Consider the following 25,433-nt stretch of genomic DNA (forward strand, 5'->3'; position numbering starts at 1 on the left):
CTATATTTTGGGGTGAGGGCATTGGTCACCTTGGTCAGGGAGTTTTACAGGGGTTTAACTGCCATTCTGCTGTGGTGCTGGAATAAACCACCATTCCCAGAATTCCATAGCATTCAGCAGAGGCAGTTAAAGTGGTCTCAAACCAGATTATTTCTCCAGTGTAGATGCAGCCCAAGCCTTTTGCCTCTCTTATGCCTGAGATTTCAAAGCCCAGCCCTGGCACCACAACAAACTACAAATCCCAAGATTCCATAAGATGGAGTGATGAGAGTGAAAGCAGTGTCAAACTGCTTTAATTCTGCAATGTGGCAGTAGCCTAAGTGTGCTTAATGCAGTTCTTAACATGGTGCACCTCTTGCATACTGAGTCTTGCAAGACTTTCTTGTTTAACAACTTGTACCCATTAACTCCATTTCATGTCTCCAATACAGACAAAACAAGGCAAAAATTAATTAATTGATTGATTAATAACCCATCTTTCTCCCAGTACAGAAACCAAAGCAACATACAACTTCAAAAACACGATACAATTCTTAAAAATCCTGTTAATACCTAAGTTAAAAAAACAACTAAACCAACTTTAATTTAAAAGAGGTCTATCATATATTGTAGTGTAGTGGTTTGAATGTTGGACTAGGGCTCTGGGAGACCAGTGTTGGAATCCCCGAAAACCACTTGGTGAACTTGGGCAAATCACACTCTCTCAGCCTCGGAAGAGGACAATGCCAAACCCCCTCTGAACAAATCATGGCAAGAAAATCCTGTTATAGGTCACACGTAGGATCTGCCGTGTATCAGAAATGACTCGAAGGCACAGAACCACAAAGTGGAACAGGACCGGATTCAGAAGGTTCTGGAATGCTGTGAGAAGACTAAGACCATCAGAAAACACATATTTCCGATGTTCTTAGGAACCGAGACACCACTCCAATATGGTTGGGGGTCATCGCAACATGAGGAACTGTATTAAAGGGTCCTGGCATTAGAAAGGTTGGGAACCACTGGCATAGATGAAAAATGAAAGGACAGTGAGGGTGGAGAAGGAACAAAAATAAAAGAAAAACCAGTGGAAGAGGAATGTTTTGCCTAAACAAACAAATGTGATTTTTTTAGTCACATTTGTTCTTGTTTAAATGCATCTTAAATGGACACATGTTCATAGAGAATAGAGAATGGTAGAAAGCAGAAGAGCAACTATTTCTCAAGTCCTGCCATTCTCACACAAGCCAGAGTGGAGGAGGGAGTTATGTTGTTGTGTATCTTCCAGCATGCTCTAATTTTTGATGACTTATTCTAGGATTTACCACTGCCTTCATTTAACTCTGAAAGAGTATCACTTGAACAAGGTCATCCAGTGGATTTCCATGGTTGAATGTGGATTCAAACCCTTGTATCCCAGAGTTACAGTCCAACGTTCAAATCACTACAACACATTGGCTTGGAAAAGGAGTTACCTTGGGGAAAATAAGTATGAGCTAGCATACTGTCCTTCCCATGTTGAGGGTGTGTTTGGGAAATAGGATAGTTTGGGCTCCTGCAGGTCCAAAGCCTCAATCATCCTGCAGGATACTTTCACTTGCTGCTACCCTTGAAAAATCAATGGCAGAAGAATGAATAGAAGCTCCCACTGCCACAACAGTGAAGTTTCCAGGAACAAACTCTTTTTTGGCCCAACCGAGAGGGAGCTCCAATCCTCTTGGCAATTCACACCAGAGTAAACAGTACAAGTTTTTAAATTGTTATTTGCTACACATTTGACTTTGATTTATGGTGACCCTATGAATGAGAGAGTAAGGGGCTGGCTTAGTGGTTAAGATGCCAGTTCTGACAGTTATAAAGTCAAAAGGTTGGCAGTTCGAGGCCCAAGTGCCACACGATGGGGTGAGCTCCTGTCACTAGTCCCAGCTTCTGTCAAACTAACATTTCAGAAACATGTAAAAGTGCAAGTAGATAATTAGTTCCACTTTGGTGAGAAAGTAATGGCATTCCATGCAGTCATGCTGGCCACATGACCACCGGAGTCATCTTTGGACAACTCTGGCTCTTCGGCTTACTAACGGAGATGAGCACAGCCCCCTACAGTCAGTTACGACTAGACATTCATGTCAAGGGGGAACCTTTACCTTTACGAATGAGAGACTTCCAAGAACTCTGGTCATCAGATGCCTTGCTCAGATGTTCTAAACTAAGGTGGTGGCTTCCTTGATTGAAACAATCTATCTCTTGCCTTCCTCTTTTCCTGCTACCTTCTACTTTACTGAGAATTATCTTCTTTTTCAGTGAGTTAGGTCCAAAGTAGAACAGCTTCATTTTAGTCATCTTCACTAACAATGAGAGCTCAGGCTTGATTTTCTCTAAGCCCCATTCATTTGTCTTTTTAGTAATCAATGGAACTCTCTTCTAGCACCACATCCCCGTTGGTTTTCTTCATTTCACATCTAAAACAAGGAGGTATCTAGTATATTTCCCACAGCAGATGGATGGCGGATAGGCCACAGTCCCATCCCCCATGGATGTGGATTGGCCATGGGGGGTAGTAATGAGGGAATTTCCTCTGTGCCATTCCCAGCCAGTGTGTGTCACCCCCCTAGACCTCCACATAAGTACATTGGCAGAAGTGTATGCTTTACCAGTGTCAAATAGGATCCCAGTCAGAGTCAGCAATAATGTACTGTCCCCAGGATGCCATCCCAGGGACTACAGGATTTTACTTTTGAAAAGTCAAATGCTGAGTTAGATGAAAAACAATATCATGAACATGAGCATTGGAAAAGTACTAAGGATGTAGCTTCTTTTTCTTCCACAAGCATTTCCCATTTTTCCTATTATTTTCTTTTTACATAGCCACTTCCTTTTGAAAAATGGAGGATTCTTGATTCTTTATAATTTCATTTTAAGAGGAGAGGTAATCAACTTGTATGTATGTGTGTACGCACATGCACACACACATGATGTAGCCCTTCAGAGACTAATGCTTTAGAATATAAGTGGAGGAGTGAATGCCTGACTGTCTCTTATAAAGAAAAGTGGCATGTAAGAGAAAGCAAGCTAGGCTGGTGGTTTTCTTCTCAACAGGCTGCTTTTTCTGGTTGCAGTGAGGCTTTTACTATAATCCAGAAATCAAACATGCAGTTAACCACTCATGTTCTGAAGTGGTACCATCTCAGGGGGACTATATCAGGTTCTTTTTCTGAAAATTTGCCTCCTCTTAGTTACCACACAAGAGCAAAAGGAGGCCTGTCTCAACATGAGGGAAGATGGTAAATTTTACTTTAGTAAAGATGTACATAACACCATAATGTATAATATCATTATTATATTTGTAATTATGTGTTGCCCTCTGTAATATAGGCTTGAGGCTTTAAGAATACCTACCAGATGAAATACATTGGCCTTTTTAGTTAATAAAGACCAACTTCCAATATCCTGAGATAAGTCTGCTGTTTTTCTTGTGAACACCGTCTGTATCACCAAGGATTTTCAAGTTTGTTAATGGATACTGTCAATCTATCAATATAGACTGGCATCCTGTTTGGAAGTTACACCATTGTAATGATCACATAAAGACAAACTGCACTATTGTGCAACATCCGTATTCTCAGGAGGGGAGGGGAGATACAGCTATGCCATCAGGACCATTGGACAAGCAGTGCTAGCAAATCCATTGTGCAATGGTCCTGATTTGCAACATCTCCCAATGCATGTGTCCCATTTTACAATGGAAGCTGCCCATATGCAGTGGAATATCTTATATTCAGTGCTCTTTGGTGCATCATTGCACTTCACTAGCATCTTTGTGTGACATTTCAGCAGCACAGCTCTCTGTAAAGTCTCTGATGCAGGATCTTGGCCAGTTTCTTTGTAGTCTCAGTAGACACATAATTTGATTGAGGAAGCAACCCTAAAAAAGGTATTGTGGGAATGCTTTCCGGAATTGTGGCCTGCCTATAACCCTTGCAATTATTGATTAATTTATTAGAACGATTTTTCAGTGATGCACCTCCAGTACTGCCCAACATTATCAGGTTTCCTTGACCTCTGTAGCCTGAGTTTGAAATAGAGTGTTTGCTGGTAGATTATTCTGTATCTAGAAGCTTGCAAAGGTCAGGCATCCTGACTTCATTCTTTGATCTCTCCGCAGACTTTCATCTGCATGATCAAGAAATGTTGATGACCCTGGATGAAGTAAATAGGGATGAATTTTATAGTGCCAGTAAAATTGATGTCCACCCTAAATAGTCACTCTTACTTTGCTGGACTATGTTCATTACAGCAATTAACAAAACACAAATATTAAAATATTATAGCAAAACATTTCAGCTCCTGCCTTCTTCAACTGCTCTGAATCAAGTCAGATATACAAGGAAATATGCAGGTCAAGATCCTACTTGTGTAAATCTGTATTCAAATGGGTACATGATGGTTGCATTAGAGCACCCTTCTGCTTAATACTGACATTATGCAACCAATAGTCAGTGGTGCCTGCTTAGTGTCCTATTCTGCAATCTGGAATGCAAAGTGGCTGTTTCTGCAAAGTGGTACATTGAAAGTAGTGACTAATAGCTGCACATCATTCAAGAATGTGCAGCTCCATGGCTACAATCTTGTTGGTTAGTCAAAACTAGAGTAGATCAATTGAATTCTTGCCAAATTCTTGCCAACAGTCTCAAGAATTTGATCAGGAGGGCTTTAAACTGAGTTATGTGGGGGAGGGAGACAGTATTCTGTTAGGCAAAAGGGCTGGAGAAAATAGTCAAACTGACACAGAAGGAACAAGGCAAACAGTGCAAGGACCCAAAAGTGGGAGGCAAAAGAACTTGCACAGGCAGCAAGTAAAGGGAACACATGGGCTTAGATGTCTCTACACTAATGCACAGAGCATGGGAAATAAGCAAGATGAACTTCAACTCCTAGCACAACAAAGCAAATATGATATAATAGGCCTCACTGAAACCTGGTGGGATGAGTCTCATGATTGGAATGTGGAAATAGAGGGGTATAACCTTTTTAAGAGAAATAGGCCAAACAGGAAAGGAGGAGGAATAGCACTATATGTCAGAGATATTTACACCAGTGAAGAGATCCAGCCAAGTGGAGAGCATCTGGATAAAAATTAAAGGGCAGGGAAACAACAAGGATGTTATTGTGGGAGTCTACTACAGACCTCCAAGTCATACTGAGGAATTGGATGATGTCTTTCAAGAACAGATGACCACACGTTCCGAAAGGAGAGATGTAGTAGTGATGGGGGCTTCAACTATCCTGATATTTGGTGGAAGGCAAACTCAGCCAAATCCACAAGGTCTAGCAAATTCCTCACTTGCCTGGAAGACAATTTCATGGTCCAAAAGGTGGAAGAGGAAACAAGGGGGTCAGCTATTTTAGATCTGATCCTAACCAACAAGGATGACTTGGTTAATGGGGTGCAAGTGGTGGGATCATTAGGTGGAAGTGACCATGTTCTCCTGGAGTTTGTTATACAATGGAAAGGAGAAGCCAGGTATAGCCAAACACGCATTCTAAACTTTAGGAAAGCCGATTTTGGTAAACTTAAAGAAATACTGAGTGTGATCCCATGGTCAACAATACTAAAAGAGAAGGGAGTTCAAGATGGATGGGAGTTTCTAAAAAGGGAGATACTGAAGGCACAATTTCAAACAGTTCCAGTGAGGAAGAAAAATGGGAGATGTCTCAAGAAACCAGGATGGATGACTAAAGAACTTTCAATTGAGCTACATTTGAAACGGAACATGTATAAGAAATGGAAAAATGAGGAAATCACCAAAGAGGAATTCAAACAAATAGCGAGTCTGTGTAGAGATAAAGTCAGAAAAGCTAAAGCGCAGAATGAACTCAGGCTTGCTAGAGAGGTTAAGAACAACAAAAAGGGCTTTTTTGGATATGTCCGCAGCAAAAGGAAGAAGAAGGAAATGGTAGGGCCACTGCGTGGAGAAGATGGCAAAATGCTAACAGGAGACAGAGAAAAGGCAGAATTACTCAACACCTTCTTTGTCTCAGTCTTCTCAGAAAAGGCAAAGGGTGCTCAACCTGAGGATAATGGAGCAGAGGACAGAATAGGGGAATTTCAGCACAGAATAAGTAAAGAGATAGTAGAGGAATACCTTGTTAATCTAAATGAATTTAAGTCTCCAGGACCAGATGAACTACATCCAAGGGTATTAAAAGAACTGGCAAATGTAATATCGGAGCCATTAGCAATAATCTTTGAGAACTCCTGGAGAACAGGTAAAATCCCAGCAGACTAGAGGAGGGCAAACGTTGTCCCCATCTTCGAAAAGGGGAAAAAAGAGGATCCAAACAATTATCGTCCACTTAGTCTGACATCTATACTAGGAAAGATTCTGGAGCAGATCATTAAACAGAGAGTCTGTGAATATCTAGAAAGCAATGCCATAATCACAAAAAGTCAACACGGGTTTCAGAGAAAGAAGTCATGCCAGACAAACCTTATCTCTTTCTTTGATAAAATTACCAGCTTGTTAGATGAAGGGAATGCTGTGGATATAGTATATCTTGATTTCAGTAAGGCCTTTGACAAAGTTCCCCATGATATTCTTGCAAACAAGCTTGTAAAATGTGGGCTAGACAAGGCAACTGTTACATGGATTTGTAATTGGTTGACTGACCAAACACAGGGTGCTCAACAATGGCTCCTTTTCATCCTGGAGAGAAGTGACCAGTGGGGTCCCACAAGGCTCTGTCCTCGGGCCAGTTCTATTCAACATCTTTACCAATGACTTGGAGGGCAAAATTGGGGGAATACTTATCAAATTTGCAGATGACACCAAATTAGGAGGAGTAGCTAATACTCCAGAGGACAGGATCAAGATTCAAAATCACCTGAACAGACTAGAAAACTGGGCCAAAGCTAACAAAATGAAATTCAACACGGAGAAATGTAAGGTACTGCACTTAGGGCGGAAAAATGAAAAGCACAGATATAGGATGGAGGACACCTGGCTGAATGAAACTACGTGTGAAAGGGATCTAGGAGTCCAAGTAGACCACAAGTTGAACATGAGTCAACAGTGTGATGTGGCAGCTAACAAGGCCAATGCGATTTTAGGCTGTATCAATAGAAGTATTGTGTCTAAATCCAGGGAAGTAATAGTGCCACTCTATTCTGCTCTGGTCAGACCACACCTGGAATACTGTGTCCAGTTCTGGGCACCACAATTAAAAAAAGGACATTGAGAAACTGGAGCGTGTCCAAAGAGAGCGACTAAAATGGTGGAAGGTCTGGAAACCATGCCCTATGAGGAAAGACTTAGGGAGCTGGGGATGTTTAGCCTGGAGAAGAGAAGGTTAAGAGGTGATATGATAGCCCTGTTTAAAAATTTGAAGAGATGTCATATTGAGGAGGGAGCAAGCTTGTTTTCTGCTGCTCCAGAGACTAGGACCCGGAGCAATGGATGCAAGCTGCAGAAAAATGAGATTCCACCTCAACATTAGGAGGAACTTCCTGACAGTAAGGGCTGTTCGACAGTGGAACAAACTCCCTCGAAGTGTAGTGGAGTCTCCTTCCTTAGAGGTCTTCAAACAGAGGTTGGATGGCCATCTGTCGGGGATGCTTTGGTTGTGATTTCCTGCATGACAGGGGGTTGGACTGGATGGCCCTTGTGGTCTCTTCCAACTCTACGATTCTATGATTCTATGATTCTAATTAATGAATCAACAAGTAGGAAAATCCCAAATGATTTAATGGATCTTCACTGATAGAGACTAACATTAGGATTTAAGCCCATATAAAATGGTTAGCCTTCCAGGATTCTACTTACATAACTATAAATACATCCTTTGTGCAACAGCCAAAAAGTACAAGCACATGCATAAGGGAACTTACACATGTATACAACACCAACAGGATTCTGGCCATATGCCTCATACTGTATAAAATTACATAAATCTTTTCCCTCACCCCCCCATCCCCATTCTTCTCTCTCCCACCATAAAATCAGCCATTTGTTCAGAATTGAAGGAAGGGACACTGGAGTGCTTGGGAGGACAAGTGATGGGTAGAATTAACACACCCTTTGCAACCTTGTTGTATCATGGTTAGAGCTCTTGAACCAGGATGGGAGCAGTGGAGGCTAGTGGCTTGAATGTCATTGGAACAGTGAATCTGCTCTAGATTTTAGACCAAACATTAAGGAGGCTTCAGCTAGGGTGCTGATGCGTACTGCCAAAATGTTTAATACCTTAGATAGGTCATTTAACTGAAATCTAGAGCAGATTTACAGTATTGTCCTAATGATATTGGAGATATCTCTGCCTTTAAGCTTACAGGATGACTATAGCAGTGACCTTTCCTCACCATCACAGCTTTTGTAAGGAAAACATGAATGGAGATGGGAAAAAGTCTATACCAGTCACCACTCTTTTAGAGAAGGGTAGGATTGCAAATGTAATTTCTAAAAGTTAAAGGATGTGAGACTAGAGGATGCACAAGTGGTACCATGTTCATGAATAACTAGTGTACACCCTCTCAAGATAAATGTGGAAAGGAGAGTGTACTCCTGGTGAGTGTACAGAATTTTATGTAGAGGTGTGGAGGAAAGGTGTACAAGAGAATAGCGTCCTCTGTCATTGCTTCAATATCTGATGCAAATCATGCTCAGAAATTATTGCTGATAGTAGCCTGCAACCCTTAGAGACTGAGAACCCTGTTTGATGTTGGAGGACTGTCAATTTCTGCCAGCACACATCTGCAGGGCCCTAAATGTCCAAAGGACAAGGAACCATTCTTTTGGAACCTGAGGAAGGCTGAGAGGGCAACTTTTAGACCCAAGCACTTGACTTTTATTTATGGTTAAAAAAATTATGTGGTTATCTGACTGCAGTTTTCCATAAGGGGTGGGAGTGGGTACCTCTTGAAGAAGTCAGGTGATGTCTCGGAGAGAGATGTTTCTGCACACACTCCCAATGAAGCCTATCAATGGCCGTTTGGGACTGGGAATTGAGGGGGGAGCTGGTGGTGGAAAGCATTGCACAAGCTGGTACAGTATTAGATACCTAGTACTAGTTACTTCCTTACACAGCATCTGAAAAAGTACTTACATTGTAAGAATCCCTGGTTGTGCGTATATTCAGGTTGCCTGTCAACTTATACTGACCCCATGGATTTCATAGGGGTTTTTTTTAGGCAAAGACTACTCAGAAGTGGTTTTGCCAGTTCTTTCTTCTGAAATATAGCCCACAACACCTGGTATTCATTGGTAGTGTTCCATTTGAGTACTAACTCGGGCAGACACTGTTAACCTTTAAAGATCAGACAGGATCTGGTGCCTTTAGGGTATTTGGCCCCCTAGAATCCCTGATTACTCTAATGTACAGTAATTTCAGTTAAAATGGAAAGGAATGGGCCATTTTGAATCAGACAGCCACACAGTGTTCTACTCAAGGACTGGAAAGACAAGAAAAAACAGGGTGGCTTTCATACTAAGAAAAGATGTTGCAAAAGCAGTCGGAAGATACAATACAAAACCAGACTGAATCATCTCAATAAGGCTCCATGGGAAACCTATGAATATCACCATAATTCAAGTATATGCACCAACCACTGCGGCAGAACAAGAAGAAATTGATAGATTTTACAAAGGCATACAGGAAGAAATTGACAACACATCAACATAGGGTGTCAAGCTGATCATTGGAGACTGGAACACACAAGATGGAAGTAAAAGATAATCAAAAACAGTAGGCAGATTTGGACTAGGCAAAAGGAATGAAGCAGGTGAGCGTGTGATAGATTTTTGTGAAGCCAACAACCTATTCATTACAAACACATTTTTCATACCACCAGAGAAAAGGTTATACACATCGACATCACCAGATGGCTAATACAAAAATCAAATAGATTACATAATTGGAAGTAAAAGATGGCAAAGCCGCATACTGATGGTCAAGACTAGACCAGGTGTTGAATGTGGCACAGATCATGAACTACTCATTTCAAAAATAAAAGTAAAACTCAAGAAGAAAACAAAACCAGTCACCATAACAAAATACAATTTAAACATCATTTACACAAAATTCATTGACAATATAAGGAACAGATTTGCAGTACTAAGAATAATAAATCTTGAATTGGAAGAGCTTTGTTCTGAAGCCAGGGATATAATAAAAGAAGAATGCATACAGACACTTCCAACAGACAAAAGGAAAGTGAAGAAACCATGGGTAACAGATAAAACAAGACAAGCAATAAAGGAAAGAAGAGAAATAAAACAAAAAGGAGACAGGAATAAACTGAGAACCATGAATGCAACATTACAATGGCTAGTGTGCAAAGATAAGGGTCCTAGAAAGGATAAAGCCAGAAATATCCCTAGATGCCAAGACTAAGACTGTCATACTTTGGACATCATGAGAAGGCATGAATCGTTGGAAAAGACAATAATATTAGGAAAGGTGGAGGGAGGTAGAAAGAGAGGAAGACCACATGCTAAATGGATGGACTTTATTAAAAGAGACCACGAATATGAGTTTGCAGGAGCTGGGAAGAGCAGTAGAGGACAGGGGGGCCTGGAGATGTCTCATCCATAGGGTTGTCATGAGTCGAGACTCGAGATGGACACAAAGGCAGTTAACAACAACACAAATTTCAGCCAGAGGATTCCAGCTAGAGTCCCTGTATTCCCTGTTACCTATTCTTGATCCTAGTGGCAGGAAAAAAAAAAGATAAGGAGTGCCACATAAGTCAATGTCTTTTCTGCAGTCTCTTTCTCTCCTCTTTGAATAAGATACCATTTCTACTCTGCTCCTTTTTGTCCAGGAAAAAATATGTGCTAAAGGATCGATAGTAGACACAAGAATGCCAAAGGAAAAAGTGAAGAAAGGACAGTCTGGCTCCTGCGTTTAAGCCACAGCCTTCCCAAATCTTTATAGAATGTTGGGCTTATCTGTTTATTCCATGTGAATTTTTCTAGAATAGCCCTGTCTAAATTTACAAAGGACCCTGCTTTATTCACCGGGTTCTTACATGCAGTTTTGCTGCCCTCACATGGTAAGACTGAGCAACCATTGGTGCTCAAAATTCAAAAGGCTGAAGGAAATCATGCTCATCTTATAACTTTGGGCCTTCTCTAGTGGAAAACAGCAGTCAGGAGTAAACCAGTATAAACTGCCATAGGAAAACAAAATGGAGTCCTTGAGGATGGGAGTGGGTGGAAATATGCCATCCACATTCTTTGCTAATTTTAGAGTATCATTTCACAGGAACTCTGATCAGGGAATACCTAAGACATTTTACTGCCTGAGGAGAAAATTGAAATGTTATATACAATACACATATTCTACTCAGTAAAACAACAGAATGTTCTAGCTTCCTTTCTGCCAATGGATGCATTTATTGAGTAGACCTTTGCTCAGAACACTTCCATTAAGAGAAAACAGGAAGGAGACATGCTTCAGAAATTTCTCTTTCCCTCCCTCCCTCAGCAGCCCCTAGAATCACCTGCCCTATCGTTCAAGAAAATCTCCCAGTTAATTCTAGTGCAGGATGTGGGGCATGGGGTTAAGGAGGGACAGGAGGAATTCACAAAAATCACTTTTACCCAATTAGTCATCTTGGAAATGTAAGCCAAGATCCCACATCACCTACTTAGTTAATGGATGTATAACTCCAGCCCAGTCCCAAACCCAATGGAGGTCTACTCTGCTGGCAATGAAAGTGCAACAAAATGACATTTCCAGCCCCCTTCTGCAAACAAGCAAGGATCTGAGGAAGAATTGTAACAGGAAGTATGCTTCTGATGGTCATAATCTTGCTCACTGACACGAGGGAGCTAGAGACGTCATTCTGCTGAACAGACTTCCATCACTCAGTGTGGCTGCTGGCTGTTAAGGTAGCTCTGGGGTGTGTGTATGTGTGTCATTTATGGTCATGGTGGCAGTGCATATATAGTAATACATAGTATTACTGCATATGGAATAGTTACAGATCCATAACAGGATGCCAGCCATTTTCTTTATTTATTGCATTTATTGCCTGGTTTTCCTACAGTGAATTCAGAACCAGGATGTGTTGTGATGGTGAGGGGATAATCCTTATTGTAGCCACATAACAGTCTCATGAGGAAGGTTAGACAGATGTAGTGATGACCCAGTCACCTAGTGAGCCTCATGGAGGAGAAAGAATTGAGATCACAGGTCTCTTCTGTACAAATCCAACATGCTCTCCTTTACACAACAAGGGACATATACTTAATGAAGTGTTTTTCTAAACACGCTTCAGTGCTCAGAGATGGCCCTGTGCCAAGTCTTGCTACAATCTGTGGTATAATATGTGTATGTGGGGGAAAGGGGTTTACACACATCAGGCCATTTTGGTGTCAGTACCCTGGCATTTGTAAATTTTCTTTTGGGTGAACTTAACTGATTACCTCCCTGTTCAGATGCCAAGTGTGGTGTTGTGGTTTGAATGTTGAACTAGGAGTCTGGGAGACCATAGAAGCCCTCTAGATGATTTTGGGCAAATCATACTCTCTCACCCTTAAGAGGAAAAGAATGGCAGACCTCCTTTGAGTAAAATTTGCCAAGAAAACCTTAGAATTGCCAAAAGTTATCACCAACATGAAGGCATGTTATAACACAGACTCTGATCATTTCAAATAATTATGAGGGCCCTGAGGGGATGGTAGAAGACACAACATGATAGGCTGTCATTGTCCAGTTCTCAGTGGTGCTCTTCCATCCTACAACTACCACCAGAAGAGCTGCTAAGGAAGCACTGAAGAGGGGAAATCAAAAAGTGATCATAAGGTAGAACAAGTTTGTTTAGACATAGAAAATATTATATGTTCCTAGTAATTTCTTATGTCAACAGGTATGGAAAACAAAACATTGACCATTGGAAATGGTCAATATACACCCATAAAAAAGGAGCCACAAAAGACTGCAGCAACTTTAGGGCATAGCACTAATTTCAAATGCAAGCAAAATTGGATTCAAAATTCTGCAATATAGATTTCAACCATACTTGGAGAGAGAAACACCAGAGGTTCGAGCTGGGTTCAGGAACGGAAGAGGCACTAGAGACCACATTGCAACCGTATGATGGTTAATGGAGTGCACCAAGCAAGTCCAAAAGAACATCAGCATGTGTTTTATGGACTGTAGCAAAGCCTTTGATTGCATAGATCATGAGAGGCTATGGGACACCCTTAATGTCATGGTCATCCCAGGACCTCTGATATTCCTGATGAGGAATCTGTACCTAGGACAAAAAGAGCACTCTTAGAACAGAACACGGAGAAACAGAATGATTCCCAATTGGCAAAAGGATCAGGCAATTCTGTATCTTTTCACCCTATCTGTTCAATTTATATGCATAAAATTTTACTTGGACACAGAAGGAGGAGGAGTGAAAATTGGAGGAAGGAATATCAACGGTCTAAAATATGCAGATGGTACAACACAACTAGCAGAAAACACCATAGATTTAGAGCAACTACTAAGGACAGTCAAGGAAGAAAGTGCAAAGGTAGACTTGCTACTGAACATAAAGAAAACAAAAATAATGACCATGGTGGATCTACATAAAATAAACCTAGACAATAAGGGAATAGAAATAGTTAAAGAAAAACTAGAAAAGATACTAAAGAACAAAGAGATACAACAAAGTTACAATCATACATGCCATTGTACGGATGGGAGAGCCGGGCAATTGAAAAAATGAATAAGAAGAAAATCAATTCATTTGAAATGGGGTGCTGGAGAAGAGTGCTGAGAATACTGTGGATTGCCAAAATGGGTCCTAGAGCAAATCAAGCTGGAAATCTCCCTGAAAGCTAAAATGATTAGATTGAGGCTATTGTACTTTGGTCACATCATGAGAAGGCATGATCATTGGCAATGATGCTAGGAAAGGTGGAGGGAAGCAGAAAGAGAAGAAGACTGCATGATAGATGGATTCTATTAAGGAGGTCATAGGTATGAATTTACAGGAACTAAGCAGAGCAGTGGAGGACAGTGTGTCCTGGAGATGTCTCATCTACAGGGTTGCCACGAGTCAAAATTAACTTGAAAGCAATTAGCAACAATAAAGTGATTTCAAGTTAAGATAAACATGTATAAAACATCCTGAGCCATGTTTCAAAATGTGTTGAGATACTCTACAATAGTACATGAAAATAGAGTTTGATCTTTATTGGCAAATTTGTATGTATTCTATCAATGTTTGTTGCTAAATTACTACCTCTGCATGTTTTTATAAGAATTCTATATAAATCTGGTTTATTTTCTTGTTCAGGGTGGAACCCTGGGCTTCCAAGCCAGTCTACTGCCATAAAATAAACTGCTGAATTCAGTCTCCATTAATGAACCTTAAAGTATTTTTTTAATCCCCTTCATCATTTCTTGCCCCCAGGATATAGGAGAAGGACCAGTGATCAAAAAGCCAAAGTAGAGAACAAACAATAGAAGAGAAGAAACATAATGGGGAACAGGGTAGCAAAGAATGTGCCACATTACAGAGAATAGAATACAAACCTGAGTACTCTCAATTCCATTCCATTCAACTGCCATACCACATTTTTTCCTCTTCTCCTATATTCCATCCTTTGTATCTTGTGGGTTTTTTTTTTTTTAGTTTGTAAGTCTAAAAGCAGGGAGTAAAATTGATGTGCTGTGCTGAGAAACCTTTTTGGTTAAGGCATTGTTATTTATTTCTGTAGCTGCTACTATTTGTTGTTTGTTTTTTGCTTGCTTTTCCACAAGTATTTCATCCTTTTATGAGGGTTCATCACATCCTTGAGGATCCTGACAGATTAAGAGAGGCAATATACCCATCTTAGCTACCAACCTACCCACCTACAGTATCTTGGAACTTATTAAATACAATTTGTTTGTCTTCTCTCACCCTAGGATTTTCCTGATTACCAAAGCATACATGAACTCCCATATTTGGATATGGTGATAGCAGAGACTCTCCGTATGTACCCACCTGCATTCAGGTTAGTAAAAATCTCTGCTTCAAAGATAGATTTTCTTTTCTCTTTTACACTCTATAGACACCATGACTATGAATATGGCTGTTCTCTCAGTCTGGCAGAGTGACTGGATGGCCATTGTTATTGATTTCTTTAATGGGTTTTCATCCAGAAGGATTCCCCAAGGCAGAAATCAAATAATAAAATAAAGTAATATTTCAGCTCCCTGACCCCTCCAACGCAAGGCATTGCTCATAGTTGGAGAAATTGATGCAGTAGCAGCAGATATGAAAAGACACTGAGTAATGAAAAGGAGATCATAAAATCATAGAGTTGGAAGAGACTACAAGGGCCATCCAGTCAAACCCCTGCCATACAGGAATACACACTCACAGCACTTCCAACAGATGGACATCCTCCCTCTGATAAAAGGGAGACTCTACCACACTTCCACTGCCAAATAACTCTTACAACCAGGAAGTTCTTCTTAATGTTTATGGGAATCTCTTTTCCTGGTTTAAAGCCATTTTATTGTTTTCTCTTGATAATATGTCTGATGTTCCACCCTTTGGTGAATAGGGCATTATAAATAAACATTATTATTACTTTGTGTACTAGTCTCTGAAGCAGAAGAAAATGAGCTTGTTTCTTCTTCAAGATGACATCCTTTCAAATATTTAAACATGGCTAGATGGCTAGTGTACAACTCCTTCCTTACAAACAAGTCCTGGCAACACTATTGACCCTACTGGACACTAATATGAGGGTTACAAGTTTTTACTGAAATAAGCATCATATGATTGTGACTGTCAACTTGTTAAGACCATTACAATACTGTAAGCTAGGCTTACGTTATGGCCTCATAACTTTTCCCTATTCACATTTATGATCCACACCATGTGGGTCCCTGTTTCTACTAGTCACACTGATGCTTACTGTCAGGAGGAGGATGGATATTAAGGTGGGTTTCAGAGGCTAGATCGAGAGAAACAGAGTTGTGTCTGATGCAGGAATTCAGTCTTTATTTTTAATTACTACTATGTTTTTTGTCAGTAACTCTCCATGGTTGATAAGATTTGATTTTAAAACACTAAATGCAGAAACAAACTTTTGAAACAGGAACACAAAGCAACCTAAAAATTATTAACAAAATGGCAGCAAGCAGTAACTAAGAATAGAAGAGTCAGGGATTGCATTATCTGAAGCCAAAGGCTTTAGGAAGAGGGGCAGCTTTAATGAGATACTAAAAGGTAAATATGGCTTGGGGGGGGGGGGGGGATCACAGGAAGTGTGTTCCTCATTGGTGATGAAACACTGAAGGTTGAGACACAACTGGCATAGCCTTTAACCGTTGAAATGAAAGTTTGGCCAAGATGATTCTCTCCTTTTGCTATACACACAGGTAGCAAACTTCTTTACATGCTCTTGTCCATGCTTTTGTCTTTGCCTTTTAAAATGCACAATCTTTCCACTCATAGGTTTACCCGGGAAGCAGCCAAAGACTGCTTTGTGCTGAAACAACATATACCTGCTGGTGCTATAGTAGAAATTGCTGTTGGTCACCTCCATTACAATCCAGAAATCTGGCCAAAACCTCAGAAATTTATCCCTGAGAGGTAAGCAGGCTGCTGCTTTGCTTTTGCCAAGACCCAAATATTCTTTCTCCATGTGGTTGACAAAGATGGGAAGAAAATGGAAAGTCAGAAAGTTTTCTGGTGGACTCTGATTCCCCACCCACCTCCCCACACACATACACAAATCTTCTGTGAAATCAAAATTACTGTATTCTGTTGTATTCAGTAGGCTCCAGCCATCTTCAGTTGAGCAAGTGTAAGCAACCTGGTTGTCTTTTGATGTTTTGGATAATAGCAGTAATAATCCCCAGCTGTTAAACCATGCTAATTATATCTTATGGGATTTGCACTCTATAGAAACCTTGGTGACTTATGCTAATGTACCTGGGCATTACAGTAGCAAAAATAACCTGCATAATTGGCATATAAGGAGGCATCCTGCACTTCCTTGTCCAGTGCCTTTTCCCCACCTGCACAACAGCAGTCAGATATTGCACATACACACAGATTGCCCTCAAGGATGCACCAAGGCAGCATTTACCTATTGTTGTGCAGCTGGGGAAGGGGTAGCATCCTTCCGCCTCCTGAACTGAAAACAGAAATAGAGTAGTGATGCTTGAGAATCTGCCAAGTCACAGAATCTCGGTCCAAAACATCTAAAGTTTACCAGGTTATCCACCCCCTTGTGCATTCTCTTCATGTGTTTTGGTTTTTTTTTAAACCATTATTTCCATTGACTTATAGTCTACATGTTATTACTGTGACACAGCTGTGGATGCAGTGACCATAATCTGGAGAGCCACTCTTCTTGTACTTCTGCATCACATAGAAATTCCTTTCTAGATGCTGCTTAGATCTTAGCTCATATGCTAGTTACCATGCCTCCACCCATAAATAAAGGGTCAATTTTTTGGCTGTTTTTTTTTTTTTGTTTAGTTTCCATGCAGTAATAGTTTTCTCATTTTAGATGTTCCACTGCTCCTCTTACTTACTGTTGAAACTAGGAGTGGCTATATGGTATGAAGTTTTGCCACTGGGTACAGTTTGCTGTACACTCTACAATCTTTGAAGTAGCTGACCCAAACATTTGTCAGAAGAAAAGACCATTTTTCAAGCTGCTTTTTAATCTTCTTACCTCACAGGTTTACAACTGAAGCCAAGCAGAAGCGCCATCCCTTCTCTTATCTCCCCTTTGGAGCTGGACCTCGCAGCTGCATTGGCCTGAAGCTGGCTTTGATGGAAATAAAGATAACACTTCTAAGAATTCTGCAGAAGTTCAAGTTCCAAACATGCCCAGAAACCCTGGTTTGTACTTTTGCTATTTTCTTTACTGGCTTACAGGGCAGGCATGGAGAGGAATGATTTAAAGATAGTCCCCTGAAAGTAGGACCTGTTCTTTTTAAAGTTTGTCATTGATAGATTTGTGTAGCTCTCAAATCTGTGTAAGTAGCTAATATGGCCTGTGGTAAAGGATCATGGAAGCTGAAATCCAAAACACTTGTTTAGTAGTGGGTTAGGCAAGAATGACTTAGATCATGCATTCATGTAAGATGATGTGCAATCATGATCTCAGATTTACTTAGTATAGACCTTATAACACATCCAATAAAACCTTGTCACTCCACATCCAAATAACCCTAACCCAGCTTCTAATTCAGAACTTCTTGTGATACTACAAAGAACCCAGGATACCTTCTTTATTGTATAACCACTGTTCTGACCTTCTCAAAACTTCTACAAACCCAGAGATGGGAAACGTCAGGTAGCACATTTGCATCTCTTGAATTACTGTTAGCAACACATACCTCCTAAGGTTATTATTTATTTCCATTTCTGTACCCTCTACTTACATTGTATTCCATTTCTGTACCCTTTACTCAGATTCCTTTGCCGCTGAAATCTCAAGGCACATTAGGACCTCTGAATGGCATCTACATCAAGATGGTTTCTCGATAATGAGGAAAATCAACACTCAATCTGCTTTCCAAAAAAAAAAAAACCAGCTTGCTGTGCAGTATCTCGATCTGTGCTGGGGGGAAATGTACAACGGGCTTTCTTTTCCTTTTCTAGAAGTAACCAAACTTATAACCCAGGCATACTGGAATTTTGTTGTTGTCATGTGCCTACAAGTCATTTCTGACTTATGGTGACCTTAAGGCAAACCTATCACAGGATTTTCTTGGCAGAATTAGTTCAAAATAAGTTTGCCCATACCTTCTTCTGAGGCTATACCCAAGGTCACCCAGCCGGTTTCCATGGCTGAGTATGGATCTGAAGCCTGATCTTCCAGTGTCCCAGTTTGACAAAATCTAGGTAGTTCATGGGAAGGGGGCTCATTGTGATAAACAGAGCAAATGTGATGATGCACATGGGCAAGAAGCCTGTGTGTCTGGTTCCAAATCCTGGCACTGAGGAGCCAGTTCAAACCATTAAATTGCTCATAATTGGGTATGCAAGTCTGGTTTGTTAGCTAACAGCTTCCCAATTCAGAAAGTAACAAACCACTCTGTCTCAATGGAAGACAAGATGGTTAAATTTGACACACCACAAGGGAAGAGGAAGGCCAAGAAGAACACCCACAGTGCATCCATACTGTATAAATAACACAATTTGACACCACTTTAACTTCCATGGCTCCATCCTCCTATAGAATCCTGGGATTTGTAGTTTTGTAAGGCACTAGCACAGAAGGCTTGACCTTGAAAAGCTATAATACTCAGGATTCCATAGGGCGCAATTACAGTATTTGAAGTGGTGTCAAACTTCATTATTGCCACAGTGTAGCTGCATCCCTCCCAATTTCAGTTATTACCCCCAGATTCATAAACTTTGGCATATGAAACCTCAACTGATTGACCAAATTGGGCCAAGTTTCCAAGGTATGTACTGCATGATGCCTCACTTTTTGTACTTAGCTGAGTTTGACATTTTCTGTTGGCTTAAACACATTAAAAATTACTGAACATCCCAGCCTCCACTCTTAATAACACTCCTGATTTGATATTTACAGTCCAGGCATTTGATGACAATAAATGAATACTTTCCACTGACAGTCAGCTAGAGAACACAAATACTCAACTATCTTAAAATACACAGAAATCTTTGTAAAGTCTATCCTTTAATTTGCACTTACTGGGCAAGCCAGATACATTATAAGAAAAAGATCAACTAGGTGACACCAAGAAAGTATCCACTTGAACATGACAATTCTAAAAGGCTTTTTACAGCAACAGCTAGACAGAATTCAGTTGCAGAGTTCACAGAAAAGTCAGAAACATCAGTACAGGACCCAGCCAGTACAGAACCCACTGCATTAAAAGATAAACATTTTTAAAAGCCTTACCAGTTGGGCTCCACAAAGTCACCTAGGGAGCCAGCTATATACCCACCAAACTGTAAGTGTGCAGCAATATCCGGGATATTCAGAGCAACACACTTTTGATGACGGCACATGTACACAGATACTGAGAGTTTTAAACATTTCCAGCATGAGTTTGACTCTCGTAAATCCAGAATTTTAAAATGCACCCTGTTAATAAAGCAACTGAAGGCACAGGGGAAAACCCAGGATCAAGAAATGAACTGAGTACACCTCAGTGGGTCAGAGAAGAAGGAGCAGCAGTCAAAAGTAAAATAATGGAAGGAAAACCATAAAAGAATCACCAGAGGCAGCTGTCTGCCTAAAGGAAAATAGCAGTTATCCCCTAGAACCCCAAAGTTACTGATTCAGTCACACTGTGTGATCTCTCTTAGGAATGATATTAACTTTGGCCCCAGATGGACTGCTCATTCCAGGCTTCAAGGTGCAAATGTGGTCATCAAGCAACATGTAGCATCATACTGCACTTTGACCTTGTATGCCTGAAGGGTTTTTTGTTTTGTTTTAAGAAAATGGGAGCAACTTCTGGAGAAAGAATTTACAGCAAGCCAGCTCAAAAATACTGGAAATGTCTGGTTCACATGAATGAAATTTAAATTCTAAAATATTATGATCTACTTCAAGAAAATACATTTTTAAAAGCATGCTAGAGATTATCAGAAAGAGTGTTCCCTTGTGCCACCTTTTCAATGAGTCTCATTGCATAAGGCCATTTGGAATTCATGTAATGTATGCAGTGGCTTTTTAAAGGCAACATATAAGATGTTCAACAATACTTCTACAATCAATTAAACCTGCTTCTGAATAAAACAAACATGAAAAAAACAGGGTTTGTGTAGGTTTTAAGATGATACATGAATATTATGACAGGAGGTACCATCTCAAAAAAAAGGGGGAGGTCATCTACTCCTGCAACAAAAGATTCAATCTTCTTCTAAGAAGGCACTTATCATCCACAGATTTGTTAAATTCTTGAATTTAAAAAAGAGTATTTTTAAAACCACCAATACACATCTACATGCTGCCCAATTCAACGGGGTACTAATAAATCAAAATATATATTTTTAAAAGCAACCCATGAACTGCTGCAGCCCTAACATAAAAAAAGACTCTTTTTCATCTAGTCTTTCAGAATGTAGGTTATGAGGCAGAGAGAGAGGGAGGAGCAACAGTGTGTGCGCCATTGCTAAAATTGATCTACGGTCTGTATTCTATCACATATTCAGGATAAATCTGGTGTTTCTCAAAAATGACAAAGATGGATGGATTCAAGAGATCATTCACACAACTGTTGTAGAAAAGAGTGTTCTGGTTCTCTTTGGGAGGTGGCCGGAGATAAGAAGACAAGCCATAGGTAAAGTCTCCCACCAAAACTCTGGCCAAAAACATTGTCTTGATGATAGAATCACTTCTGCTGTAGTTATCAGAATATGAAGCATCCCGTGCAAAGTAACTTCCTGGAAGAGACACAGAAGAAAAGGTGTAAGGCTACTTACTGTAATTCAAATTAGTGTACCATATTCCACATCAGCAAAAACACACAACAGAGATTGCTAGCAGAAACAAAAGAAAACAAAAGAAAAAAACTTTGTAACAATGACATTATAATCAGTCTACAGAATCAAAACAGCTAATTATCAAAATTTCTAGCACTCTCTTTTAACATCCTCTGTCCTGCCTCCAAGGCTACAATTTTCAATCTCATGTATAATTTCTTATTCTTCATTATTATCACAGTTTTTCCCCTAAAACCAGGACTCAAGGTGGCTTACACACAAATACAAAAGGTCAGCTTTAAAATGGAATTAAATTATCAATCACAATTTTTAAAAAAACAATTTAAAACACACATTTAATTTAATAAAACTTTTCTTTTAAATCTCATCTTTTTATGTAAAGAAGAAATACCTTTCTTACTATGAAATTCTGGATAATTTATTTAGACTTCCACAACATGTAGCTCAAATAAATAGAACAAACATCCTGGAACTGTTTTTAAGGTGAGAGTGGGTCAACATTGGCAGGCCTCTTGTTATTAATTTTGCCTAGTTGCAAACATATTTTTACAAAACAATGAAAACAATGAATGTACTGCTTTAAATAATCATCATCAACAACAGAAGCTGGAAACAATTTGAGTACTATGAAGTTGTTGTTGCTGTTGTGAGCCTTCATGTTGTTTCTGACTTATGGCAACTCTTAAGGTGAACCTATTGTTGGCTTTTCTTTGCAAGATTTGTTCAGAAGACTAAAGCAATGGCATAATAATAAATGAGGTATTAAAGAATTCAGTAAATAAAATTGCAATTAATAAATCATGGGAAAGGAACCAAATTATTAAGTGAATACAGTGGGCCCTTGGTATTAGCCTAGGTTTGGTTCCAGGACCCCTTGTGGATACCAAAATTCATGAATGCTCAAGTCCCATTAAATACAATGGCATAGTAAAATGGTGTCTCTTGGCAAAATCAAGCTTTGCTTTTTGGAATGTATATGATTTTTAAAATATTTTCAAGCTATGGATAGTTGGATCTGTGGATACAATGGGCCAACTGCACAAAGGTGCTTATAAGGTCTCCTACAGCATCTATCCATCCACTGTGTAGATCTTCAAGTCACTTATTGATATATGGTGATCCCATGAATTTCATAGGCTTTTCTTAGGCAAGGAATACTCAGAGGTGGTTTTGCCAGTTCCTTCCTCTGAAACATAACCTACAGCACCTGGTATTCATTGGCAGTCTCCCATCCAAGTATGAACCAGGACTGACTGTTCTTATTTTCCACGATTAGATAAGTCCTGGTGCCTTAGGATATTAAGGCCCTACACTACTTTAGAAGCAAACCTATGGAGACCTGTTAGACAATACAGGATCACACATTTAATGTGCTGAAAAGAAAATACAAAAACATGTATATCTATCAAGCTTCAGGTCTTGACAATCATTTGCCAGGGGGAGGACAAATCAAGTCTTTGATAATTTTTCAATCATTCTTAAATATTAAGAATCTTACAAGCACAATGCATACTTGGGAGTTCACATTCCCAAGCAAGTGCACAAAGACATGCAGTCTTTGTTATATCAATGCCACAGGGAGACGTATCCAGTTACATTAGGCTACCTAACAAAAAGTAAAAGAATTACCTTTGCCATAGGCTGTACCATGAACACCACAGATCCTCCAGTCAAAGTTCTGCTGGCAGATGGCATCAACATGGCTCTTGTTGGTCCCGTGAAACAACTGCCTTTCATCCACAGTCTTTCCCTCATTTGCCTTCTTCATTTGCTCCTTTTGCCTATAAACAAAAATATGTCTGTCAAGTATTTCCTAAAGCAAAAACAAATCGCAGATCAATCAACCCTTCCTCTTATATGAACCGTTCTTGTCCTCAGCCATAAAATTTCTTTCTGAAACCAAACTCAGGACACCATCAATTATGCATGTCACACTGAACTAAATTAGAAGAATGACTTTTTTTCTGTGGTGGTCCCTACTCTTTGGAACTCCTTCCCACTAGAGGTTATGCAAGCACAGCCGATATCTTTATTTTCTTAGAGTGGGGGGGAGGAATCTTTCTACTCCTTGCCTTAAGATGTAAGATTGAGTCATATTTAGGTTTTTCATGTTTTGCTTACTCTTTTGTTATATTCCAATTGCTGTACTTATTAGTTATGCTCTGACTGCTATTAGTTATGTTCTAATAAACTATTTTATACCTTTTGCCTGTTTCAGCTTTCCGATGTGGACCGTTTTAAATTTTAAACACAGATCTATTATTTGACTTGCTGTCTTGAATTTATTTTAATTTTCTTGGTTCTTCTGTACACTACTTAGATGCCAACTGTGAAAATTGGCTTATGTATATTTTAATACATGAAGATAATTTGTATTGAAAACTAGGGATATAATACTTCACTCATTTCATTCTCAAAGAAAGCAACGAGTATTTGTAGCAATTCTTCCTGCTGCGAGAAAGATGGAAATATTTTTTGCAAAAAATTAACAGAATTTTATTATTATTTTTCTGTTTTTGTACAGAAAACAGAAATACTATTTTCTGCACATAATATGCTGTTTCCATATTGTTTTCATTTAAAAAAAATTGTGGAAATTTTGTGCAGACTACGTCCACAACTGCAAACATTCTCATCAGTCCCGAATTCTTGTACCATTTTTCAATTATTATTTAATAGTCTTTCCAGCTCTACAGCAAACCACTTTGGAAGCCATTATAGCTGAAACATAATCTGTAAACAAACCTGCATTAGCTACTGAAGACCATCTTTTTATTCCCTCTAGTCTTACATGAGACATATTTTGATTCAGCAATCATTTAAAAAGGAATCATCTATTCTGACATGGCTTAGTGTGTGTGTGTGTGTGTGTGCACGCGCGCGTGCCCTTGGGTCACCTGTCAACGTATAATTTCCATTAATTTCACAGGATTTTCTGAGACAAGGAATACGGTGGTTTTGCTAGTTCCTTCCTCTGAAATATAGCCTACAGCACCTGCTATTCATTTGTGGTTCTCAACCAAGTACTAGCCAGGGCTGACCCTGCTTATCCTCCAAGATCAGAGGTTATCTGGTGCCTTTAAGGTATTTAGACTCATGACTTAGCAGGTGGAAAGAAAAACACCAGTCGCTATATTCATTCACCTTATTCATTTTTTTGTTATACCCTATCTTTCATGTAAAATGGGACTTCATAGGGCTTGTGTTTCAGCTTGTTTTGAAACAGTGGCTACTAATGGATGTTACTGACTTCTAGAATTATTAAGCACTAGATGTCCAAATGGCAAGTGGTCATTCAGATCAGGTTATCAAAACTGGATTCAAATGTTGGGCAAAGATGATGGAACTCTCCTCTGCTTCTGAGCAGTAGAATAACATAATACAGTAGGCCCTCTGAATCTGCAAACTTGCCACCCACACATTCCAGCATCCACAGATGTCAAGCCCATGGGGTTGCAGAGGAGGAGGAGGAAGGAAGAGGTGGTGATGGCAGGGAAGGGAAGAGGCAGAGGTGGAGGCGAGAAGAGAAGGAGGAGGAGGAGGAAGACCCAGGAGGAAGGAAGGTCCATGGGTGGTGCTCCAGAGTGCCGTTTCCCAGAGGGGGTGCTCTGGGGCCCGGTTCCTCCCCATGCACCCAAAGCCTGCCTCATCTTCCTCTCCCTCTCAAACTCCTTGTCTTCTTCCTGTAGCCTGGTTGGACATGGCAAGGCCTGGAGGGGCAGAAATCGAAGCAGCAGAGTCTCAGGAGGTTTAGAGTCGAAAGCGACTGCAAGGTCATCCAGCCAGTCCCCAGAACCTCCTCCTGAGAAGTGGCACTCTGGAGCACTGTCCTCAGACCTTCCTTCTTCACAGGCCTTTCTGCCCCAAGGTTCCCGCCACCCACGTCAGGCCTGGACAAGCCCCTCCAACTGCCCCATTGGTCAAATGCCGCGGTAGGAGGGAGCCCTGTGGACTAAGGGAAAGATGGAACTGGAGGGGCTTGTCCAGGCCTAACAGGTGGAAGACCTGGGAG

General features: G+C 40.1%; 2 protein-coding genes across 2 annotated transcripts in view; one reads left to right on the top strand and one right to left on the bottom strand.

The window, feature by feature from the left end:
• LOC121930907 (thromboxane-A synthase-like) overlaps positions 1 to 19,542 on the top strand; it is a 125,425-nt gene extending 105,883 nt beyond the window's left edge. The window contains exons 5-8 of the mRNA XM_042467903.1: positions 14,887 to 14,975; positions 16,430 to 16,567; positions 17,668 to 17,830; positions 18,407 to 19,542. Of these exons, the coding sequence (XP_042323837.1) occupies positions 14,887 to 14,975; positions 16,430 to 16,567; positions 17,668 to 17,830; positions 18,407 to 18,481 (465 nt within the window). The 3' untranslated portion in view covers positions 18,482 to 19,542. The remainder of the gene's footprint in view (positions 1 to 14,886; positions 14,976 to 16,429; positions 16,568 to 17,667; positions 17,831 to 18,406) is intronic.
• An 81-nt stretch (positions 19,543 to 19,623) lies between these two features.
• The window catches only part of LOC121930651 (protein mono-ADP-ribosyltransferase PARP12-like), a 31,525-nt gene continuing 25,715 nt past the window's right edge, over positions 19,624 to 25,433 (bottom strand). Inside the window, exons 11-12 of the mRNA XM_042467276.1 lie at positions 23,051 to 23,202; positions 19,624 to 21,361 (exon numbers count right to left, since the gene is read on the bottom strand). Of these exons, the coding sequence (XP_042323210.1) occupies positions 21,102 to 21,361; positions 23,051 to 23,202 (412 nt within the window). The 3' untranslated portion in view covers positions 19,624 to 21,101. The remainder of the gene's footprint in view (positions 21,362 to 23,050; positions 23,203 to 25,433) is intronic.

This window comes from Sceloporus undulatus, chromosome 5, assembly GCF_019175285.1.
Source record: "Sceloporus undulatus isolate JIND9_A2432 ecotype Alabama chromosome 5, SceUnd_v1.1, whole genome shotgun sequence".
NCBI lineage: Eukaryota > Metazoa > Chordata > Lepidosauria > Squamata > Phrynosomatidae > Sceloporus > Sceloporus undulatus.